The sequence below is a fragment of the Amia ocellicauda genome, chromosome 9, assembly GCF_036373705.1.
Source record: "Amia ocellicauda isolate fAmiCal2 chromosome 9, fAmiCal2.hap1, whole genome shotgun sequence".
Lineage (NCBI taxonomy): Eukaryota > Metazoa > Chordata > Actinopteri > Amiiformes > Amiidae > Amia > Amia ocellicauda.
Window position 1 is genome coordinate 17,944,337 of NC_089858.1, and position 25,357 is coordinate 17,969,693.

The 25,357-nt window shown below is 42.6% G+C and overlaps 1 protein-coding gene across 1 annotated transcript; it reads left to right on the top strand.

The window, feature by feature from the left end:
• Positions 1 to 296: 296 nt before the first annotated feature.
• nrn1la (neuritin 1-like a) lies at positions 297 to 21,026 on the top strand. The gene is made up of 3 exons (XM_066713566.1): positions 297 to 581; positions 17,875 to 18,025; positions 19,366 to 21,026. The coding sequence occupies exons 1-3, from the start codon at positions 527 to 529 to the stop codon at positions 19,643 to 19,645; spliced, it is 486 nt and encodes a 161-aa protein (XP_066569663.1). The 5' UTR covers positions 297 to 526; the 3' UTR covers positions 19,646 to 21,026.
• The last annotated feature ends 4,331 nt before the right edge of the window (positions 21,027 to 25,357 follow it).

Genomic DNA, 25,357 nt, shown 5'->3' on the forward strand with positions numbered 1-25,357 from the left:
GTCCGCCAACATCCCCCCCTTTTTTACGTTGAAATATGAATTACACTCCCTCTCCCCATCCCGCTGTATTCCGGGAACTCGCATTCAGCCCTTTAAATAAAGACCTCGCCAGTTGTTTTGTGTGTGTTTTTTTCAATACACTGAAATGAAGCTTTAATCTGGTTTCTCTAACGTACATAGTGTTTCACGTTATCAATCTCCCTCCCTCCCTAACTCCCTCCCCTCTCTCTCTCTCTCTCCCTCTCTCTCTCTCTCTCTCTCTCCCTCTCTCTCTCTCTCTCTCATACTGGGATGTAAACGTGGTTGGTCCAGATCTCACTCACTAGGTTGGTGGAAACAGAAACGCCAGCACCAGTTTTAGCCCCACTGTGCGGATTTCTGTTTTTTCTTTCTTCTGCAAGGCGTACGATTACTAGCCTCTGGATTTGTATTAGTAGTAGTAGTAGTAGTTTCTTTTTAAAAACTTAATTTTCTTTGTATTTGCTGTTGTGCTGTGTCTGCCCTCGCCTCGGACTGTCTCTGCAGGATGCTATTCTACTTTAATTGCGCGTACTTCCTAGCGCCTGTTGCTCTCCAATTCAGTAAGTGACGTTTCTCAATTAACTCATTTATGTGTTTCTCTAATGAGCCTGTCGGGGTTACTTCACAGTTGCACCCCTCTGCATTCCGCACTTCAGAAGCATTTTTTGGTGTGTGACCAGGTTTAGACATTATTATTTATTCAGTTTGACACGGATACCTGACATAAAATGAAGTTGCTGCGATTGGGGGATCCAGGCGGAGTTCACTGATACCGGTACATTGAAGGTATAGCAGAGACACACGTTTAGGGAAAAATAATGTTCGGCAAACTGCATATATATATATATATATATATATATATACACCATTTTAATGATGTAATTTGAATACGTAAAAATGTTTTAACACAAAAGTATACCAATTTGGTGTAAAATATATACTCTAGAATTGACAAGTTTTATTTTCAGTGGCTTGTTCATTTGTTCTCCAAATTAAAACATGATTAATGTTCTTATAAAAAGTATAATGTATGTGTAGGTTGGTACAGGACAGGGCGGCATGTTCCCACGCTGTTTGGTGCGTTTGTGTGAAGCGCATGTACGCGTGTTCAGTGGTTCATATACTGCCCTCATACCGGGACGTTTTATTTTGATGAGCCACCAAAAGTGTGTGTAAATACGGTTAATTTGTTTAAAGCACGGGCTAAGTATTTTCATTATTTTGTTCACTTGTTTATGCATCACTTTGACTATAATACACGGTGGGTTCTAGTAAAACGCTGTACGGTTGTATGGGCAGAAACTCGACATGGTTTGGGACATCGCGGATGCTGGGATAGCAGGCAAAGAAGTGAACACACAAACGGGTTACATGGGTGTAATGGTGCATCCGGGCACAGATCCGCTCCCGTTACATGTCCTATGCTGGACCTACCCCCCCCCCCCCCCCCAAAAAAAAAAACAAACAAAAAAAAACAACAAGGTACTGCGATGTATTGCTTTTGGCAGTTGATCAAATCAGTAAAACTACCTACATCTACCTACTACCCCCACCTGCCCCCCGCGGCATTGAAAGACATGATGTAATACCGTCCACAGGGAGGGGCAAACAAACCCATAGAGCACCTACATTAAGAAAACATCTCACACCTGCACGTCTATTCCTGTGTTTGCCCCCATGTTCAATAACACGTTCCCTATATGCATGCTGAAGACTGACAATACAGTTTGCCCGGCTCCTGTGTGGGGAGTGAGCAGCTCCATGAATCAGCTATAATCCTCATATTAACTTTAATAAGGCAGTTACCAGGGCTGTCAGCTTCTCAACGCAAGGCCCATAAACCAATAGCACGGAAGACTACTGCCTAGAAGAGAGCCGTGGGGAGCTTCCCATCATTCATTAAACAGCCTCAGAAATGAATGATCCTGCCGGTGCTTTGGGGACTTTCATTCTGACACTCATGTGCTAAATGTAAAAAATGCATGCAATCGTCTTCTCCGTCTCGGGCAAGCGTAGTTCTTCCTTTGCGTTTTAATTGCTGGGGGAGTGCAGGATATTTTTTGCAATAATGCACCACATTCTTTGGGGGGTTTTGTGAAGCAAATATGCGCATACTGAGTAGTGTTATTTTTCTTCTAGGCTTACAATAAACTTATTCTTCATTTTATTGCTGTTCTCTGTTATTGTGAAGCAGCCCCATGCCATAAATCGTACAGCTCGTCCTCTTGTGAGAACTATATGCTAATTTGGCAGCCGTGGCCCTTGTACAGCTAGTGCCCAAATGCTCTCCCAGTTTATGAGAAGGAAACCATACCTGCATGGAGGGGGTGATTGTAAGCTAGTGTTGCAGAGCTGAAGACACGTACACAAGCGAGCAAACACAAGTGCAGCCTGAGATCTTATTTTATGTATTTGTTTGTTTGTTTGTTATGCACTTGCTCTATTTTCCCACCATTAAAGTTTATATTGCTGTGTTTTTGGAGTGAACTACAGGCAATTGTTTGTAGGTTGTAGGGAGGCAGAGCTGATATAATTTACTTAAATTGGTTGGGAGCTAGTTGGAAGAAAGCGCCTCTTTCCTCTCTCCTCCTTGTCAGATACAATTCATGACTATTCATTAGCATTCTGCCGTTCTGTGGCTAATTCATAATTACACTGGGTACAGAAAGTCAGGCTCTCTCTCTCACACACACACACACCCTCGCTCTTTCACACATTCACAGAGTTCCTTAATCCATTATTTATTTTTTGCATTTATCAAGTGGGGAGGCAAATAAATCACTGAGCACATATTACACGTGCCTTCAAATAAAATGAGATGGGTACCCAGCTTGCAGTCAACTAATTACTGGTCTAATTATAAAACAACACTCAAGTAATGAATGCAAATCCACTTTTCATAAGGGGAATCTTGAACCTATGTTTTTATTTGCCTACCTTGTAAAATCACTGTTAAAGAGTTTACTGTGATTAAAGACCAGCTCTGGAAATGTGGATGGAATTCAATTTTAGGGCTTTACTGTTGTAATGGCAGGGAATTCATTCAGATCTCCTTGCAGCCCTCGCACCTTGACACAGTTCATATTATTCATGACACACACTGAAGGCTTCTGGGCATATTTATGTAACGTGGAAGATAGGCTAAACAGCAGCCTAGGCCGGATAGACCTCTCCATTCATGAAACTGCTTGGTTCGTTAACATTTGTTGTTGTCGGGGATTTGGAAGCAGAAGGTGTCAGAACTTTGGGGGAGTTTCAGCAAATAATTTCAGGGCAGCAAACAGGGAGGGCTTGTCTGTGCTTGATTGGCACTCATGCCTCCTGTGGCATCCCTTTAGAGCTGGTCACCCCTGCAGGAGAGGGCACATGACAACAGCCACACTTCTGTTGGGTCCAGGGTCATGTGATAGGGTCACTGTGAGTAGGTGAAGTCGGCTTTGGGCTTGTTCCGAGTTGCAGTGAAAACATTGCGAAAAGGCAAACACACACACACAAAGTACATCCACTGGCACGCATTGCACAAATCAGAAAAGGAAAGGAAAAGTGTAGCCATCTCTTCTCTAGGACATTTCTGGAGAGTGTCAATGGCATTTGACCAAGAAGACAAACAAGCCGTGCAGTGTAATTGAGTGGCAGTGAGGTGCTGGCCGCAGGCAGGTGGCACGGAGAGGAGGGAGTGAGGGCTCTGCGACGGCACTGCAGCGTAATCCCACAGAGAGAGGCCTGCGACGGCTTTGCCGGGGTATTAACTAGAGGAATTGTCTTATTAAGGGACTTTGATGTCTCTGTTAATTCTCCAGAGTGGAGTTCCAGGCTCCCCATGCAATCATGTCCTCTCTGTGGCCTGGTTTCACAGCGCAGCGGCTCGCTCATTACTTTAGTGCTTGTCCAGCCAGAAGTCAGATGGCCTGGCTTGCGTGGGGTGGGGTGCGGGGGTGGGTGCTGTGTTTCACTGGCAAGAGGCTGTGACCCAGACCGCTGCCGCTTCTGCACTTCTGCAGTTCCCAGCCCTGGCATCCCACGCAAGGAGGTGTACTCTGCTGTGGCGTCAGAGCGCTTTATATCTAAATACCTAAAACTATTTTCCTAGTCTTGGATTATAAAACACATAAAGACATGACCCTGAACTCTGCTTTTAGTGCAGACTGGATGCTGCATTTTTATTTCTCTGACAGATTTAATAGGAATAGAGACGAGAGATGTGAACTTTGAGAATGGACATTTACAAGTGGCTTTCGTTTAGGCATTAAGGATAAAAAAAACAACTAATGTAACAATATTACACTAAAAAAATATAAATAATTAAAGGATGTGTTCTCTGCTGTCCTAGACACTGAAAACACAGATCTGAGAGCTATGGCCTGCTGTGGGGAGGGTGTGTTTTCCATGGCCACTCTGACTGGGTGAGGTGGAGCGGGGGTGGGGAAGCGACATTGGGACCCCGAACAGAAAGTTCAGTCTGTCCCAACCTGCTGTTTACATTGCTGTAAACAGAAAAGTAATTTCTCCCAGGAAAGCAGTGCTAACTGTGATAAGTTGCAGCTGGCAACTCAGGTGTTCAGTCAATAAAATCTCATTAGTGACTAAAGTGGGTCACACTGCTGGTGTCTATAACAATGAGCTTCTCATTTACTCTCCGGCGGAGGGATGAGAGGGGAAGGATCGATGTGTTGTGGAAGTTCATTAGCTGGGGAGATGGGGAATCGGCTGCCTTTGCCCTGAGCCGTGTGGCACATTAACCCGCACATGCACACTGAGCAACACTCACCGGTGCTGCGCTGGGAGACGAGGGCCAGGGAGGAAGGGGGCGTGTCTCACAGTGAGGTGTTTGGATCAGTGCTGAGCATCGCACTCTGGAAGCTGAGGCTGGTTATTTTTTGCGTTGACTTCTGAGTGTCTCCAATCTCAAACAGGAGCCCCTTCCTACCCTAAAGTGTCAGTTCATCCTCATGTTAATGCTGCCTGTGCTGAATTTCTGGGTCCTAAAGTTGAGGAGAGAAAGGCCTCTGTATGACCACAGCCCTGAGTTCAGGTTCAGGAGAGCAGGACCAGTGTGTCAATTTAGTGAAAAAGGGAGAAGGTGTTTTCTCTCTCCAAGAGATCATGGAGAGCTGTCCAGGCGATGACAGAAATGGAAAGCACCAGCTTCCCTCCACTAAGTGCCAAGGATGGTCTTGAGTGCTTTAGGGACAGTTGAGAGTCCTGTAATCCCATGGGCAGCTGTGGAGGGGGAGGTGCTGGTGTGTGGACACGGGGAAAACACGTGCTCTTCTAAACACTGGGGCTAGGAGCCGAGCCGCAAGGCTGACCTTCCTTTCTCCTGCCCTACCCAGAACATCAGAAGCACTGTGACTCAGATAGTCGGTGTGGGGCAAAGCCTGCTGTGGCGGTCCTGTCTCTCCCATCATTCTTCACGATGCAGTCTGGCTCGCTGTGTCGAAGCACTGTCACAATGGATCTCAGTGCATATGGAAGTAAGTGCATAATACATCTGAAGACCTTTCTTTATGATGTTATGTAATGTCACTTAGTAAACCCCTTTCTCTGCATCCATTTTTAATGTGTAATTTTACATAATAAATGCTTTATCAAGACACATTCTTACGTAATGTAAAATATATTTTTGTAGCCCCCGAGGGCTAAAAGGCTTTTAAAAAAAAATCTATGTCTCATTTTGTGACCCTGCATCACTGTTTTGTTTGAATTATACTAGTATAATTCGACACCGCTGTGTTTTAAGTAGTGTTGGCTGCCTGTCTAGGGCTGCATCGACCTGAAATACATCGTGTTTTCTCATATCGATTTCACAGCACCTGAGGTTTCCTGTTTTTGTTTAGTTGAGTTCAATGATTTATTTGCCCCCTGGAGAGTCAGTGAGGCTTCTAGGAGAAATCCAGGATTCATCCTGATGTGGAGAGATGTATGGGGAAGGGGGGGTTCTCACACCTTCAGATGAGAACTACAGTACAGTGCCTGAAACCCCCCACAGAATGGTGTTCACACTTCCATCTCAGCCATCTTTTTCCCCTCTGCACAAAATCCTAGAAACCAGTGGCAGATAACCCGGGTTCGGAACAGTTATGAGAACATTTCTCAGCACTGATGACGCGTTCTTCAATCGCATTCAGAGAAAACAAGGTGTCACCTTTTTTTCTTTTCGTGTGAAATTATGAGAAAGGGGGACAAAAAGGAGAGGTAAAAACACAAAGAATGTTTTTTTTTTTTTCTTGACACTCCAGTAGAATGCTCGTCAGAACCTTGATTTGCATTAGGTGACAGATTGCAGTTGCCCGTGTCATGAACCTTATGCAATATTTCAGAGGATTTGTCATTATTGCTCAGTGCGCTGTAGCAGCAGCGTTTCACACAGCCGAAAACCCGCCTCACCCACCGCAGACCATCCTCTTGTCTATTTTAAGCACATCCAGCAGATACCCGTTAATAACGCACAGCCATATGCATCTCTTCTGTAACCCCAAGCAAACACAGTGAAATGAAATTCTTTGGTGTTAAAGTACCATAATATATGAGATGTAATGCTGTGTAGGGTCTTCTACAGTTGAACTATAAATGTTTCAGATACCATAGTGGGCAATTGCATAATGTATAGTTACATAATATACTTTATTTGTTTCTATGTAATAACCTAATGTTTCTCCATGGGATTTATGGCTTTACTATGAAAGCAAAGCCCAAAGATCTACACAATCTTACATAAGAGTCTTATAGAAATTAACATAAATTTTGGCTTCTAAAACCATCCTGGAAAAACAATTAAATGCTCTCTGTGCTTGGGTCATTATATTTTCACATTTTGCAATAAATTAAACTTTTCCTGTGATTACTGTATCTCAATGTAAATTGTGGCTGTGGAGGGCTGGCAGCTGACATGAAAGCAGCTTCAATTTGATTCAGAAATCTTTTCATAAAAACTCTTTGCAACATATTCCGGACTTCATTTCTTTTTATCACTCCCAAGGGCTGGCATGATCACAGACATTTTTAATTTATTTATATTTCTGTGCATTTCTCTTCTTGTTTATGAGGAGGAAGCACGTCTGTATTTGTACTTGAATACACCCAAGACTCGAAGTGCCTGTCTCTGTTAATTTGTGTTGAATATTACTTAATGCTTTATATACTGTCTTTGGTCTCAAGAACAACATCTCAAAGTATAAATCTTCAATCTTCAATGTTATATCCAGGTGGAGCCATTTTGCATCAGTTGTGGTGTCCTGCATTTTATGAATGCAGTCTGCTTCATGCTGTATTCATCTCACATAGGAATCATACAAAAAAGAAACATACATTATTGAGAGTTGCTGCTTCTCTTGGTCTTTGTTATCCTTCTGATGGTTAGGGGGCCACTGTCGAATGGATGATTTCTTACCGCCTATGTGCATCTCAGCAGGGCGACCCAGGTGGAAAATGATGAAGAAAAAAAAAAAAGATAAACAAATGCAAATGTAAGCTGGAAAAAAAGTCACTGCTTGTCAGTTCATCGTGTGTGTATGGGTTTGCAGGGATACACTGCGCTATGTCAGCCTTAACGAGCTGGGCTTTAATGAGCTGGGCAGGTGAGTGCGAGGTGCCTGGAAAATAAAGCAGACCATTAAAATGCGTGCACACTCCTGCCGCCTCTGTACCCACACCTCTGAACCCTGGGAGATTGAGGTCAGCTGGCTCCCACGTCCAACTGAGTGCCCATCTCTCCTGGCGCTGCTGTGCAGAGCTGTGCTGTGCCCTCCTCTCAACCCCCCTTTCCAGAAGGCTGCACCGTCCTCGCCTGCTTCTCCTCATTTCAATCCACCTTTCTTGCAGGCTTTCTTATATTCCAGGAAGGCTCCAGACAGGACATGTGGAGCCTATATGCCCCACATACCTTTCTTTCATGCCTTGTTTCCCTGGCAGCCCAGATACACAGGCCTGTGATGGATTGAATGATTGATTTTGCTGTATAATAGGGCTATAATAGGAGAAGTAATGGCTATCAAGCCAATACTAAGGGTTTATAACAAGGGCAAAGTTATGCAACAGGCAGACACAGCCGATCACATGGTGTTGTTCCTGTTATATAAAGCTTAGAGCAGTTTAGAAGAGGTTAGCCTGACTGGCCAAGATTTAATTGAAATGCCTCCTGTGTGCTCACATGAATGACAAGGCCTTGTTCTAACGTGTATCATCGAGAGTCCAATCTCTGATGTCTTTTGTAGGGGGGGGGATTCACATAGACCTAAGCTACATTGTTATTGGAAATAAAAAGGAAAAAAACAATAACAGGAAAAAATGTTCTGCAGTTGGCAGTGATTTGATTGCCATTTTTATTGACCATGGCAGTTTGGAGTTGCTGATGTCTGTGCAGCCCCAGAGATCCCAAAGTGGGACCCCCAGCCAAGGACCTCACTGTTCGATCCCTCAGACATGCTTTCAGTTCAATCGCGATGTCCTGGGCATGGGCAGTGAGGCGGGCAGATGGTCTGCCTCTGACCTTTGAACCCAGTCAGGTGGTGGGACCTGTCCTGAATACAATGCTGTAAAACATTTCCTGATCTTACTTTAGTGTGCAAAACAAGAACACGGGATGGTTTCTATTCAGAAACACCCCCTCCCCATGCAATGAAAGAATGAAAAAAAAAAGAAAAATGCAAATCCCTGCTGACTCCTCAACAGGTCTCCCTTTCACAGTGTCCCTATTTTGCCTTGAAAATATAATTTTGGAGTTGATTTTTGTCTTTTTATTTTCTTGTCATTTATAAGAAGGAAGTAGAAAAAAACACCAAGTGAATTCCAGGGAGTAATTTTTCAATGCAGCTGTCTGCCTTCGCACAGGAGAAGAAACAAGAGTGGCTGAGGCAGCTTGGGAAATAACTTGACAATATCACCTAAAGTGTGCTGCTCCTGACAGTTGCCCTGGAAAAAGTTATCGGAGAGAAGCCTCGGGTTGAATGCTATTTATTGGGATCACTCTGTGTGGGCTGCCAGGCTAGGTGGCTGTCCTGGTCTCTCCAGTACTTAGGATTCCACATGACCACACCTGGAGAACACAGCAGAGGTGCCTACAGACTTCTCTAGCTCCAGGTCAGAAGCTGCTGTGTGTCGCATTATTTGCTTTTTTTTTTGGGGGGGGGGGTCTACATCTGAAGTAGTAATGCACAGCCTTATGAAAAAGAAGAGCAGTTATATATACACTATAAGTGTACTTTAGATAGTATACGTAATGTGTTTTTAAAGTACACTTGATAAAGCCTCCTCAAAATGTACAGATCTTGTTTACCACAACTCAAGAATGTTCCTAAAATACAGTGACGGGACCTAAAACCATCAAACAGGATTTCATTCTCAAAATATTGTAGTTTTTCTTCCTGCCAGGAGAAACTTGATTTGACTTGAGTTGAGGGAAACTTTGACAGGCTTTCATATTTCCCAGGCATTGATGCATCGATCAAAATAAATGAATAAATACATATTTTTAATGTGGCACCTCAGGCGGAGTCCCTAAAGACAACTCGTATTTAGGGCTGGGACACCAGGGGAACATCACTGGACTTCACAGGCCTCACGCAGGACTTGAGCAGCTCTGAAGACATGTGAATCCAGCGCCACTGTACCCGTGCTGAAACTGAGTGCCTGGGGCCAGCGCTCCATCAGGGGGCTGATGATTAACATCAAAGGGCTGTGCTGCTTGGAAAAGTTGTTATTATTATTATTATTATTATTATTATTATTATTATTATTATTATTAATTTAATTAATTGTATTATTTGTGAGCCGACACACTTACCTGGAGAGACTGACAGTTTTCGCAAGAAATATATTCAAAGCATTACAAAGTGCAGTACAAAAATCATCAAAATCATCAAAAATCATCAGTACAAAATACAACAAGTGCAAATGTAGTAGATGTCACTGGTGTGTGCTAAAGGGAGGGAGAGACACAGCTTTACCTCTTTTAACTGAGTACCTGGTTAAGCAGTCAATGGACAGCATTAGGTATTGCTCTGTTAATGGAGATGTTATAATCTGGGTGGGAGATGATGTTCTTTTTAACTTTGCACTTCAGTTATTTCATGTACGCTCATTTGGCAAGTATGTAAGACTTGACTGTTTCAGGATGCATCGGGCTTATCTCAGTCTAGTGGAGAGACTCCTCCATGTAAATGGCTTCAATAAAAGGAGTCACAAAGAGGGATTTTTCTCCATCTTTTTTTTCCTCTGGTGTTTTGTTTTGTTTTTCAGTTGTCTGGAATTTAAGATACATTTTGCAAAATGTGAGTTTTATTAGCTGAGCTAGATCTCACTCCACACTGATCAAAGGCAGGGTCTCTGTCAGATTCAGAGACATATAGCTGGAACTGCCACCCCCGCCCCAAAGGCACACACTGTGCCACTGGGAAGAAATGATGGTGTGGGTGTGTGTGGAGAAAACAGCTCAGGAAACTACATTGAGGAAAAACTAAATGTTCCATCAGGAATGTCATCTCTCTTGATGGGAGCTCTGGAGCATCACTATAAAGCATTTCCAGCTTGCCACGGTGTTTGTAACAGTTTTCAAACTATCGCTTTATTGCAGGTTTATTTGATCTTTTAAGAGGGACCCGGTGAATGAAACTCAGTGAAAGTAATATAATCACTTCCAAAGCAGAGTCCCCTAACAAGCTGTTACACTAACAGGTGGAGCTGAATGTTTTTGTTTGTGTGTGTGTTTTTGCTATCAGTCCAGTTATTGTTTTACAGATAAGCATATACAGTACATCCAGAAGTGTCAGCTGCCACAGTCATCTCCTCTTACATTTTTAATCTTTATTTGACATGCTTATCAGTTTCCTTTACTGTTGGAGAGAGATTGAATGCAGCCCAGTGTAAGTGCTGGGGCAGGGTGTCCGGATGACCTGCAGGGGTGAACTTGGCGGGTCTGCCCTGCCTGCCTGCAATGTGCATCTGAACAGAACTTTAAACTTCCAAATTAAACTTAACATTAGTTTTTTGCTGAACAGTAAAGCAGTTCAGATCTTTCCCAGTGGTGCCTGAGCAATTTCGGCAAATGGACAAACCTATTCCATGATTTTTAAAGAACGCAAACTGCTGTCCACAGCACAGGTCCATTTGATGAAGATGTTTGAATGTTTACTTACCATGTGAATTACCCGTTGCTCCTCATAGTTTGCTGAAAGGCAGGATTTGCTCAGGGGAAGCAATTTAGGGTCGGGCCACTGTGACAAACCGTCTTTTGTAACTGTAGAGCGCTTCTCTAGCACATTTCCACTTGTTCACATGAAGCTTTTCAGGGATTTACAGGACAAAATATATCTAAGCCGAAAATATAATACAAATAATACTTTCATCAAGAATTTGTTGTCTACTTCCTGATATTGCTATGAAAAGGTATCACGTGTTCAACATTACGAATTTAATCCCACTGTGGGTGGCAGGGTGAGGGACTGCTTTGAGGCTGACACCTCGGACGCATTGGGCATGGAGCGAGTGAGAATTGAACCAGGGGGCTGAGGCGGGTGGCAGCAGAACCCTTTCCCAATTAGGCGATGTTATTACAGGTTGCGTGAGGTTATTGACTGGGCTCTATACGTGTCAGTGTCTAGGGAGCAGCACCACAAAAGGAAAGAATCTAAAAGGTTGGCGATAATTTGAAAATGGGGTCGGTCAGCTAATTATCAGGTTTGTTCAGGAAGCTGCGGCAAGATGCCGGGGGAATTGAGGTCCACAGGCTCCTCTCACACGCAATGTGCAACTGCCTTCATTAACCTTCCCCTTAACAACCCCTCAGCAACTGGTGGAGAGGCAGCAAAACAGTGGCTACAGTTACCATAGTAAAACTGCACGGCACCCCCCTCCCCCTCAAGACTCATGTGAAGTCAGTAGTAGAGACTTGATGGTGAAATGTTCATCTTCTTATTTCCTTGGAAACGAGAAAGTCAAGGTGATGCTTTGAGAATTTGGCGCAGGGAGGTTATTAAATACATTTTATTTATTTATTTATTATTTGTTTGTTTATCATACATGTTTCCTGCTGGATTTTTACACTTGCTTTTAAAACTCATTGCTGATGTGTAACCTCTCTATTTGAAGCTTACAGGTCAGTGTCTGGTTACTCATTAACTGATCCGAGCAGGTTATGAGGTCATAGTGCACTAGAAGGCTTTTCATGGGTGACGTTCCACCTGTTTGTTGTGCTAGTTCAACACCTTGATTGTGGCAATCAGATTGTATAAGTATATATATATATTTCTTTTCTGGCAAGTGATGTCATACCCACAATATTTCCAACCTCATGGCACTTCTAAACCCACACAGCTGATGGTCGGGCAGTGTGGAGCATAACACAGGGACTATTGATTCTTTTGTATTTCTTCTTTTAATTTTGAAAGTCATCGGGGGGGAGAATACAAAACAACTGATTCCTATAATCGAGGGGATGTAATGTAACTCCTCTGGATTGGCCCTTTGAAGCCGTACCTGGGCTTGGCTAGGAACGGGGATTTTGCCTCAGGATAGTTTGATGAAAGGCCTAGGCCAGCCCTCCTGCCTCTCTCGTTGACAGTTTGATAGCTGCTGCAGTTCTGGCTCTGAGGAATGAGATGAACACGGAACTGTCTGTCGGCCTTTGACATCCGCAGGATAATTTCTCCCCGGATTTGCATGAACTGGCAAAAGTAAAGCACTTTGTAATGTATGCACTGAAACCGGCATATGAGTAAAACAAAAAATCTGTGAATGTATTATAATAGACTCATCTTGAGAGCTGGAGATAATATAGCAAACATCAGCACTACCTGCTGCTCACTCAGCACAAACTTTCTGTTGCTTGCACACCGAACCCTCATGAATAGAAATATACACATGTGCTGGATCACTGGATATTGCCTTTACTGGAGCAGCTCCCAATAGCCAAGACTTTATCAGCACAGTAATACAGGCTGCCTACTGGGGCCTACGGGCTAGAGGAGATTGCAGAAACATTTCAATTGTATTCCTATAACCCTGCAGTTCTCTCTGGGAGCCTGGGGAGATGGAGGTGGGGAGGGGGGTGATGTAACAAACAATTGCATCATTGAATCAGTACAAGACCGGTCTAAAGAGAAATCAGTGATATTTAATAGATCCTTTTTACACAGGGATCTTTCAAGAATAATTCGGATCAATCAAGTGCTCTGTTAGAATCACTGTGATGAATAGGGATCGTAACCCGGCACTCTGTGGGCTAGGCTGGGGCAACAGCACACAGGGTCTCTGTTAAATTAGGTTAAAATTGATGGAGGGTGATTGGGGATTTACACAGCAGCTATATATCACCAGATTACAGTGCCAATCCTGTGCAGTGACCTCCTGGAATCCCTGCACAGAGCCAGGGAATTGGAGAGGTGCTGAGGGGGCAATAAAATTGCCAGGAATAGCAGGTTCAGTCGTCTCACCGGTGTCACAAGCTCATAATGAATGTGTTGGCGGGACTGATTTAAAATCAAAGTATTTGCTCAGGCGGAGACTTGAGGAGGCTCTGGGGTGCCCAGACGGGTCCTGGGTGCACAGGCGGATCTCCTGCATTGCTGATTGTGTCTCCTCCCTCTGGAGACCTGACCTGGATTTTGGAAGTGAGTTCTGTTTCAGTTATTCAAAGTAATTATTGGAAATGCATTAGGGAATTATAGAGCATCTCTGGCTGGTCTGCAAGGAGCTGTCTCACCTGCTCACACACGAATTGCGTCTCCTTGTCTGCCAGTCATTCACTGAGAGATTTAGTATCAGGGGCATTACTGATATAGACCAGTGTGTAGGCATCTGTACTAAGGCGATATTAGTCCCCCATTCACCAGAGCATGCACCTCTGTTAGTTTTCTTGGTCGCAATAGAGAGTTTTTTTCGCATGCTATGGCGCTAAGCAGATGTGACTCTTGCAATAGAGATTGTTGCTCTCACCCCTGTGCAATTGTTTCCTGAAGCTGTGTGATTGAATCTCCCAGACTGAATCCCAACAGACTCAGCCACCCCCAATTGTTAATAAGAATAATATTAATACATAATACTACTTCTACTGATAATAATAAAGCATTTCACAAAAGTAATTAAACAAATGACATGTTAACACTAAATAAATAAAACCGTTTTTAAGTAAACAATCCATTTCAAGAATAATATCTGTGTTAATAATACCTCTGAGTTACCTACTTTTCATCTGATGTCAACGCCAAAAGCAATCACGAGGGGCCTGGAGCAGTAGTGAGAGTGTATGTGTACGCAGGCTTCACAATACACCCCCCAAGCCTCCGTTCTGATCATGCTGGTATTGCAGTGCCGTGTCGTGGCTATTTTAAGCTCCTCTCTGGTGCTTTTCCACCTGGTTTTCACAACAGATATCAAATATTTACATAGTTTACATGGAACACGTACCCTGCTGTGTTAAGCTATGTCCAGCTACGTTAACTCAGAACCCACTTAACCTTTGCCCTTACATGTGTCAGACATGCCTATGGAAAGACAGGATCATAATGATCATACCTAGAATTTAAAGTCTTTGAAAACACCTTGTCTGCATGTGACAGTACATGTTGCATGAGATATTAATGAATATGTAAGATGTTTATGTTAATTTGCAGGTTGGTATCAGTGCTACTTTGTAGGTTAGTGTAGGTATTGGTAGTATTTAGGTTAGGAGTAGAGCGCCTTGTGTGTAGTGTAAGGGTAGATCCGTTATGAACTGGCATACTTGTAATACTCTCTTATTTCCTAGTGCTCTAAAACTAAAGCTGATAGTGCTTCAATGTAATCTTGCTTATCATGTGTCTCATTAGTGCCTTGAGATGGGTCAGTCAACCACAGTCCAGTGGAACTCGGCAAGACAGTGTAGAGTAGTACAGCATCACGGCTCCAGGCAGGCCGACTGGACTGCACTGCACTGCGCACCGTACACAACAGGAACTCAAGGGAGACCAGCAGCCTTCGCTTGTGGCTGATTTTAATCCTTTATCAGGTGCATTTGTTATGTGCACCCTGAGCCGGCGTGTGCTGGGAGGTGGCAGTAATAAAAACATTAATCTGGGCGCTGTCTCTCCTCTGTCTCGTTTCGCGCTGCGCATCCCTTCATGAAATGTTCATGCAGACGAATGAAACCAATAACCCTACACACTGCCACCCTTTGACCCAGCTGAGCAGCATCAGAGGCAATCAATACGTTCATAGCAACCAGTAAAAAAATAAATAAATAAATAAATAAATAAATAAATACTATATATATATATATATATATATATATATATATATATATAATACAAAAGCTCCATCAAATATTAACCATGCTTCTCAGTAGGGTGTTAGAGAGCTGCAGACGCTGTTCACCCTGACTGGGATCTGGACGTGAACAGACCTGGCTCTATTAGCATTTCCTTTGGGCACGTTTTTATAAGCAAGAGTTTGGTTTCTGTCATCCTAACTTTTTTTTTGCCTCTTTTTCTTAAACTAGTCAGTGATTAGCAAAAGAGACCGCACACCCTTGGGCAGCAGTTTGGAGTGGTGCTTAGGGCTCTGGACTCCTGAATTGAGGGGTGTAGGTTCAGTCCCAGGTGGGGGACACTGCAGTTGTACCCTTGATTATTTAACACAAATAATGTGATATATTGTAAGTTGCCCAGATAAAGGTGTCTGCTAGGGAAAAATATAATAAATAGACAAGATGTTGGGGTTCTGGAGCTCCTGAGTGAGGCCCCTCAGGTCTCACTTTGAGGGGCCCACCAGCATCCTACCTCCACATTCAGCCTGGCATTTGAGAGTTTGATGAAATGTCAGCGGCAGCCTTGAGCACTGAGCTACAATAACATTTGTGAGACACAGAGCAATGTCACAATCTTGTCACAACTGTTTCTTAATCAACATTTTAGGTTGTATCAGAGATCTATAAATGTTGCTGTAGGTTATGGCTTTGTGCTTTGTGTCCAGATGGTGGCATCTTGTTTTAAAAAAAATGTATGGTATGGTATGGGAACTTCATATCGTTGAGAGGATCGTCGGAGAACCGTATAAGATTTAAAACCATATTGACTAGTGGCTGTGTCATTGCATCTCTCGTGTAAACGTTTCCAACAGAATTCTGATGACGTTTTGCTTCAGGCTTCGAATACATGACAAATTTTGCACAGATTAACAGAACTTTGAAAGAAACTTTGAGAAAAACAACCAAACTTATTTGGCAATAACGACAATAAATGTCTTTAACCTTGTTAACCATGACTCACTTTTCTCAAAGCATCTTGATAAATGTGTGCACATTTTTCCCATTTGAATGTGTGCCAAAATTGCACAGTATTCACAATACAGTTATTTAAATAGGCCAAGTAACTTTGTAGGCACACAGTTTGTAACAGTGCTGATCCACCCCATTTCTGTGCAGGATTTATTGTACCTTTCATCTGAGCTGTGACAGGCCGGCCTCTTTTCTTTGTTTCAATAGAATGCCAACATCTCAGACCTGCTTTATCATTCCTTAAGGGTAAAAAAACCCCACCACAAAACAAAAGAGAGAGAGTGAGTAGATTGTGAACTTGCTCTCCTAACTTTATGGCTTTTATTTTCTATGGCAGGTACTTTCACTCAGGGCCCCCAGATTCCAGAGCCGCGGGCAATGAGGGTGCGCAGTGACTGTGTTCACAGGCTGCTAAATAAGTCATGACAGTAGGGGTTCTGTCATGGCTTCTGTAAGGTGGGCATGGCTGGCTACAGTATTATATACAGTTGATCTATAATTGAAAACAAATGAAGCAACGAAGCCAAAGGTCCACAGATTGACCTTTCACCACAATGCTGTATAGGTGTAATCCAGTCAAACCACCTTAAGAGATGTCATGACACCACCTTGCCTGTCATGACTTTTTACCAGCATGCAAACACAGCCAGCATCTAATTTTCGTCTTTTGTATGTCTCATTATCCTTCTCTTATTATTTTGTTTGTTTCCTTGATGCCAGCTGGAGCTGTGTTTTATTACGCCTTGCATTAGTGTGCAATGTGATCTCGCTGCTCCATACGTCCTGCTGCTGCTCCCTGTGAGTTGGAGTACCTCTCAGGCTGAACGTAACTTCTTACCATTGATAAAGCGCGGTGCAGGAGAGACGATCAAAGGAGTCGTTTCATGTATTGTTCAATGCAGCCGCGCTTTTCTGTTTCTTTCCCGTTCTCTGAAGACCCTTTTAGGTGTTGTTGCTCCTTCGGTATTTGCCACGCTAAGTAAGTTCAGATCAGCGGAATGGTGGGTAATGTTCTGTTCTGGAGAAACATTTTACTCTAGAATGCTTTTCTTTTTGATGCTGTGCCTTCTGAAATATAATGCTGTGAAGATCCTAAGAGAAACAGCAGAAGAAGCATAAAAAGATGAATTCATGTGAGAAACATGAACAGATATCTCATGAACAAGCAATCTTAATACCTGTGTCATCTTTTGCAGCTCCTTCCTGCCTGTCTTGCCATGTGTAGAGGGGTTAAAGGATGTTAAGTGACAGGAATAGGAAACAGCACCTCTAGGCAGAATACCATGCTCACGCAGACAGACCAGAATAATAGGCAGCTGTTTGAGGGCCCTATGGTGGACTTGTTCTCTGCTGCCCCGGCCCTGAGTGGGAGATTATAATTTCAGCCATTGAAACTGTTGAGTTCTGCCTAAAGATGGCACAGCCATGGAGGGGAGCGAGTGTAGAGCGCCTCAGACACACAGAGGCACCGCAGTGCTTCTCACACGTCCAAATGGTGTCAGGGTGCAGTGCTGAGTCACAGAGCCAACCCCGGCCCCCCCTACCACCCCTCCACCCCCCCAGGTCCTAACAGCTGTGATATGTGACTATTTGTTTGCCCCCTGCAGTCCTGGCCCCCAGCCCAGTGAGCGCGGCCAGCCGGAAGTGTGACTCAATCTACAAGGGCTTCGCGGAGTGCCTGCTGCGGCTGGGAGACAGCATGACTGAGACCATCCAGCAGGGGGTTGAGGATGCGCAGGAAATCGACAGTGTCTGCAGGTGAGCCAGGGACTGACAGACAGACGGACAACTAACTGACTCACTCCCTTACTCCCTCACTCACTTGCCAGCTGTTGGTCTCACCGTTCAGCCACACGCACTCTGACACACCAGCCCAGCAGCTCAATGTTCCACACATGTTCCCCCCCACACACACTTGTTCTCCCACATGCACACGCACACACACACACACACATGCTCCTAAAGCCTGATGATATGCATAAGTTGAATGGACTGCCTTCACACACACACACACAGCTGGACTCTCTGGGTCACTACACTCACCCTGCAGCAACCACTTGAGCAGGATGTGTCTCCCAGCCTCCTCTGGTTTGTAAGCTTTCCTCTGACTTGATGTCAGCACACCCACTAAATGAATCAGTACCTTTAAAAGGTATCAGATCGCTGAATACTGTTACATTTTTAATTTGATTGATTTTTTTGTTTTTGATGTGCAAGTTACTTTAAAGTGTTCACCAAATGCACATCTCGGAGTCGGGTGTCAGCTGTGCTTTTGCTCACCGGGCTATGCAGTGATGGAGACTCACACACACGCACATCTTTTGCGTAACAGCCAGTCAGCAACTCCACAGCCTGACAGGGAGAAGCTGATCAAAAATTAAACATCTATTTCTCTCTCTCTCTCTCTCTCTCTCTCTCTCTCTCTCTCTCTCTATATATATATATATATATATATATATATGTATATATATATATATATATATATATCTGTAATTCATCTCTGTATGAAGTCACCATCTTGCAACAGTACATGATCAATAATTAATGTGCACTGAGGCTGAAAAATTTCCACAAAGGTTTGCAAAGGTACTCAGACCTGTGCATGCATGACCTTAATATAGTGACTACCAACCTGGATTTAAAATCACTGCACTGCAGGAGCTGGTGCGTAAGAAACTGGCAGAGTGTCTAGCAAATTTCAGGTGTATAGAGGAGCTAAAGAATTTGAGTGAAAACTGCAGTCAGATTAATTTACTGTGGTGTGGGTGGCTAACCCTCCAAGGTCTATAGAGACCACACTGAAATGCATATAAAAATATGGAAATTATTATTCTCTTAGTATTTTCTGTGAGTGTACAGATATTTGAATGCACAAAATTACAGCAAAGTGTTGAGATTCTGAAAAACTGATTTGTGTGATGGATACTAAATTCACGATGCAAATCACCAGAAGACCACAACATAAAAAACATAAAAACAAAAAAAACGTCCCTCTCTGGTCGTCAGGTGAGTTGTGTGTGCCTCTCCACCTAATGGTCTTTTCCTCCTCCTGGACTCATGAACCCTGACCCCTGACCCTTGACCCATTCTGCCTGCAGATCTTGGGATGAGTTCCACAGTTGTGCCAACGCGGCACTGGCAGGCTGCCCGGACGAGGCAGCGGCAGTATGGGAGTCTCTGCGCCAGGAGTCCAAGAAGATGCAGTTCTCCGGGAACCTGTACGACATGTGCGCCAACCGCGCCAAGCCTGCCACCAGCGTGCAGAGCCCCAACCAGGAGGAAACCAATCAGGAGTCTCTGAGGGGCAACTCCCACCAACTCAGCCCCACCCACTTCCTGCTGCCCCTGCTGTTCCCCCTGCTATTGGCCAGGATGTAGCTGCTTATGTTGGGCTGGGGGACAGAGGGCTGTGACAGCCTGGACCCCCGCCGGAGAGAGTGGACTGGATTGCCGTGTCACTTTAACGTAGCTTCTGCCCTGACTGCATCTCTCACCAGAGGGGCGTCAGGGCTGAGACCAGGCAGAGTTTCTTTCTCTACACAAAGCCAACACCTGTCTCTTATCTGGCAGCTCAAGATGCTTTGTTTCTGCAGTCTTTGCAGTACAGTCAGAAACACACACGCACACACACGCACATACACACACACATTTGACGTTTTCTTTTTTTTCTTTTCTGTTTTTGTAACTCTAGGATTTTGCTTTGGTGTTGTTATTCCCTTGGCAGCTTTGATCCACTGTCCCTGAGCATAACAGATTGCATGGAAAAGATGCTGCAGACGAAATAGAAGGTGCTGGAGGTGATTTAACAGGAGGGTTGGTGCCTGGAGGCGTGGCCTCATTCATAGAGATGACAATCATTACAGTTGCTTATGAGCACACATAATTTTTGGCAGGCAAAATGTTAGTCAAAATATTGTTAACCAGCCGACATAAAGCACAAAAAGTTCAGCCAATTCTTTTTCATTTCAAAAATATGTATTTGTCCTTATATTTTAAATTTGGACTGAGTTCTTTAAGAAGAATCGAAACAAATATTATAATTCATAACTGCATTACACATAAAATAGCGGACTCAATTCACTGTTGAAGAAAAAAATAGTTTGAAATGTGCAGTTTCTGTAAATGATAAATGAACCGAAGATTAGTATCACAACCCTAATCTCACCAGGGAGTGTGCTGGAGTCATTAGGGCAGGTTGAAAACCATTCGAGAAACACTGAAGGAGATACTGGAGGGAAAGAAGGAGGTCAGACCAGTCACAAAAGGGGGAGCTTAATAATAGTTTTCTAAAATCTGAGCACAGTGTTAAAGTGTAGTAAAAGTACAGTGTAAAGCATGGAGAGGTATGGTAAACCAAAATACAATCCACAACAGAAAATATTGGATATATAATCAATGGGAAAATTGCAGCATCACCATTCAAACTGATAGCGGTATACTGTCATCAGAGTAGCACTCAGTGCTATAGTTCCAGTGGTGAAAAACAGCACTGAGTTTCAACGGCAACAAGACATCTAAACAACATGATATTCTGCTGTATTTGCAATGCTTTGTCTTTGAATTTTGAGGAATTATACTAATAAAAAAGTCAAATTAACAGGTTAGTAAGTAAAACTAATAAATATTGTCTTTCTTTATGATTATTCATATTTTGGTTTTAAAGGGAGCATTGATGTAACAATCTTGGCAAAAGTTACTGGGCTTTTGAAGTATAGCTGTCGAACTGAGATAATGTTCATTTTCCTTTTCTGGTGCAAAAACCCTGAATGAAAATAAAAATAATAATAATAAAATATATATATATATATATATGCCGAAGCTCTCTTCACAGTCCCCGGTGCAATATGTATTATACTCTATACATCAATGATATCTTTGTTTCTATTCTGCCTTTGTTTTCCTTTTCTTTTTTGGTTTGTGGATCTGAAGTGAAACACGTGAGCCAATGATATCTGAATGGGAGCGTCTTGTATGTATCCGGGTTAGCAGAAAGCACCTGCTACATGCAGACAAGAAAACAAAACTCTACCTAACCAAAAAGGAAGCTCACCTTGATCGTCGAGGTTATATATTCTATTTTTTATATCCAAACCAGTTTGGTATCATCTTTGTATATGTCAAGATTGAAGATTTGATTTTGAAATATATTCTGTAATTAGGTGTATATTTATATGTATATGTCAGATTATTCTCAACTACACAGTTTATATGAATAGAAATGTACATTGTCTAGTGTAGTATAACTGAGTCCAGATTATTTTATTTGTCCTGCATCTTGGTTCATCTGTCCTGTTAAAAGGTACGATGAAGCAGGCTTACTGTTAACTAATATTCACATGTATAACTGTCTGTTATCCTTGGGTGTGTAGGTCTACGTACTTTGTATATAAAGCTACAGAATGAAGTTTCAATAAAACTTATATTAATGAAAGATCTGTCCCACACAGAAAACATCACAATCTGCATCATCTTAAATACAAGTAGCCACCATGTATGTCTCTTAGGATACCCAGCTGTCTTTTAATCAAGGTAATGCATCACTCTCTGTGCAGAGATGGTTCTGTGATGGTTTCACTCCTGGAATGTCTTCTGGGCGACTCCAGAGCTCAGAGTATGAAAGTGCTGCTGCACATTGCAAAACTGTTACTGTCCAGGGACACGCACCTGCTCCGACCCGTGGAGCCTGAACTGCATGGATTCCTTTAGGGAGAAGCGAGTAACAGGCAGTGTTGCTCCATCACATGTTTTCTGTTGCCTGTTCCGAGGTTGCACAGCCTGGGGCTGAGTGGTCTATTTTGGTCATTTTTTCTATTATAGTTATTGTTATATGAGTCGAGCAAATGCCCTGCCTTTAATCCATATATATACTGAAAGATTCCTGATCCCTTTGCAGGACAGGAAGGGATTAGGAGTTATGCCCTCTCTCTCTTACCAGGAGCTGGTAATATACTTTATGTGAGTGAGTGTGTGTGTGCGTTCCTGGGTACGCTGGGACAATAGTGCAGTGCATGTTGTACTCCTGTCTTGTGTGCACCGTGCAGCAGAATTACACAATGTACCACACTCTGTATTCTCTAGAGTTGACTATGACTATGCTATGGTAAAATTTTGCAGAATTATTTTTTGTATTTTAATTTAGTTCATCCCTCGTCTCTGTAAGCCACTCTGGATAAAAGTGTTGGCTTGGTGACTAATTCGTTATTAGGACTAATTCAATATTACATTTACATGGAATATACATATATATTAAAATTTGCAGCAGAAGACCTCATGTGGGGGGGTTGTGAATGTCTCCTGTCATCACACATTGGGCAGTAGTACCCCTGAGCAAGGTACTTTACCTAGATTGCTCCAGTAAATGCCCAGCTGGGTAAATGTAAAATAATGTGATATCTTTTAACAATTGTAAGTCACCCTGGATAAGGGTTTCTGCAAAGAAATCGAGTAATAATAATTAAACTGACACTTACTAGGCCATTGTTGGGTTCTTTTGATTAATATTTATATATATGATAAGCATGTACTGCTATATGGATTAAGATGTTTTCTAGTTTTTTTTTATGCACGAAAAATACCTAAACAATAATTAAATATATATATATATATATATATATATATATATTTTTTTTTTTACCAGACATGGTATCATTGCAACATGGAATCTCTTCCACTCCTGTGTCCTGTGTGGAGAACTGATTGTTAATTTCCCACACCATTGGGTTCCCTGTCTCTCCCCTGGCTCCTACTCTCTGACCAGAGAGAGGGGCATTTTCTGGAAGCTGTGAAAATGGATTTGCAAATGCTTTGGGCAGTGTGGCTTCTGGTTGTGAAGATGAAGGAAATCCCACAAAACAAACATGGGACACTGGCTGATGGGACACAGGAGACCGCTGGGCAATGTTACATATCATTAGCCTACTGTTGCTTCTTTTCTTTTATATGCAGTTTTTTTTTGGCTTTTCTTTTGAAAGACTGGGTTGATTCAAAGTACGGGGGGGTTCAATATCTTAGAACTCAATTAATTTGAACCCCTACATTGGCTCACCACTAGACGTCTGTCTAAAATATTACAAACAACGTTAAACACTGTTTTCTTGATTTTTTACTAGTAATGTATCTACTCTATACTATACTGTTTGTCTTTCTAGTCTGTATGTGAGGTTCAGATGTTCACTATGGCAAGGTTTGCAAAATATACGGATATATCACAGAATTTTCATATGTTATGCGTTTTATGCCTTTTTTTTTCCTCAAGGACATTGCCATGTAACTTTTCAATCTTTCTTTTTAGATATTCAGTTCACAAAAATATTTGTTACATTTATAGGAAAATCAATAAAATGGCGGTGACTAAAACTACAGTGTGCAGACGTATCTGAAAAGTTCTCCTTTTATTTTTACGCACATAAAATCCATTAAACAGCCACGTGCACTTAACCCATACAGTGTATAACTTGTTGGAAATGGAATTAAAAACAAATGGAATAAAATCAATGAAAAGGAAAAATGTAAAAAGGCAATAATACTTCAGATTCTTGTATATATATAAAAATAAATAAATAAATAAATATCTCTGTACTCCCACTGAATTCTGGGAAGGGAAGCTGAGTGGCTTGCCTGACATTAAGGGCCCATTCTGTCCGGCCTGTCTCCGGGCCAGTATTCACTAGACCATACTGCACCTCCTTGCCTCCCTGCCTTCGATCACAATATAATTTTTTTCTTCTCTTTATTAATATTTCATATCCAACAGCTGCTATGATTAACAGTGTTCTGCCTTCCATTTTGGAGGATACAACATCCACCCAGTGGACATTATCCAAGCCATTGCGCTGCCCTTCTGTACTCGGAGCAGTTGAAAGAGCAGCCTTTGTTTTATGAGGTTATTTGTTTTTAATGTATTTATCCCTGCTTGTTATGCACTAAAAACTGGGGTTGTTAATCAGCAGAGGCGAGGTTTCTCCACCAGAGAAGCCATGCTAATACAGTATATCACCAGTGTAACACGGCCGCGTTTATCAAAATGAATCGAGGGCTCTAATATTTATTCTCTCTCCCTCTCTCTCTGACGTGGAATGATATTTAATCTTTGTTAGCTTATTTCCTCAGAGATGTGGATAAAATCTAACTTCTGTGTTTTGATTTTTTTGTTATTGTTTGTTTTTGTATTTTTTTTTAACCGCTGCTGCAAAAATGTTTTCAAACTTCGCATCTATCACTGTCTTCGGGTTTCCATAATGCAGTTACCATTGTGTACTGGAAAATCTGCTACATATGCTCGTTTTAAGCTGGTTAAGTCTCTACTGGGAAGGGTGTCACAAAATGCCCCTTCTCTCTGTCATTGAACTGTATTTAAATTCTATATAATAAATACAAAACATTCAATGAACTCAATGCATTATACTTAGGTATACTGTAACTAGCACCTATATCCTGAAATGTACAATAATATGCCATAGGTCATATAACAGGGGAGCTGTTGGCTGAATGATAAGGATAGCCATTAAGGTCTTGTGATGTTTTTTAAATATCACATCACATGATTTGATATAGAGGCCTCTTATACATTTTTTTTTAAATATATATGAATAAGACACCAAACTCCCTTCTTCTGACTCTAAAGGCAAAAGAATGCTGTATTACACAATCTAAAGCCTCTCTTCCTTGCCGTCGTAGCCCTTCCCCACAGCCACCAGATGAATAAAATTCAATTAGAGAATAAGAGAGAAAAAAAATCAGCCATAAAATATTTACTTAGGAATCAATCAAACGCATCCATAATTCACCCCAGAGAGCCAGGGTGGCAGCTTGGGCTCTGTTAATGAACCAGCAGGTCCTCTGGCGATGTGAGGAGGGGTGGGGGTTTGGAAGAGGACTGTGGTGGGGGTGGGGTGGTGGTTGGGGGGCACATAGTTTAAAACGCCACAGACAGAGCTGGCGATGTCGCTGGCAAATGTGCTCCCACACGAGGAGATCAGATGATCCCAGATTCATGCTCAATTGGGAAGACCGGGATGTGCCGAGTGGAACGCCAACCTTCAGCCCGATGAGCCTTATTTGAACTTTGTGAAGTAATTTATCCGTGGTTAT

What these genes read in the sequence shown, in the direction of transcription:
- nrn1la (XM_066713566.1), top strand. Translation starts at nt 527, where the DNA reads ATGCTATTCTACTTTAATTGCGCGTACTTCCTAGCGCCTGTTGCTCTC. An exon ending in GCCTGTTGCTCTCCAATTCA is followed by an intron (nt 582 to 17,874) that starts GTAAGTGACGTT and finishes TGCCCCCTGCAG; the next exon opens with TCCTGGCCCCCAGCCCAGTG. An exon ending in GAAATCGACAGTGTCTGCAG is followed by an intron (nt 18,026 to 19,365) that starts GTGAGCCAGGGA and finishes TTCTGCCTGCAG; the next exon opens with ATCTTGGGATGAGTTCCACA.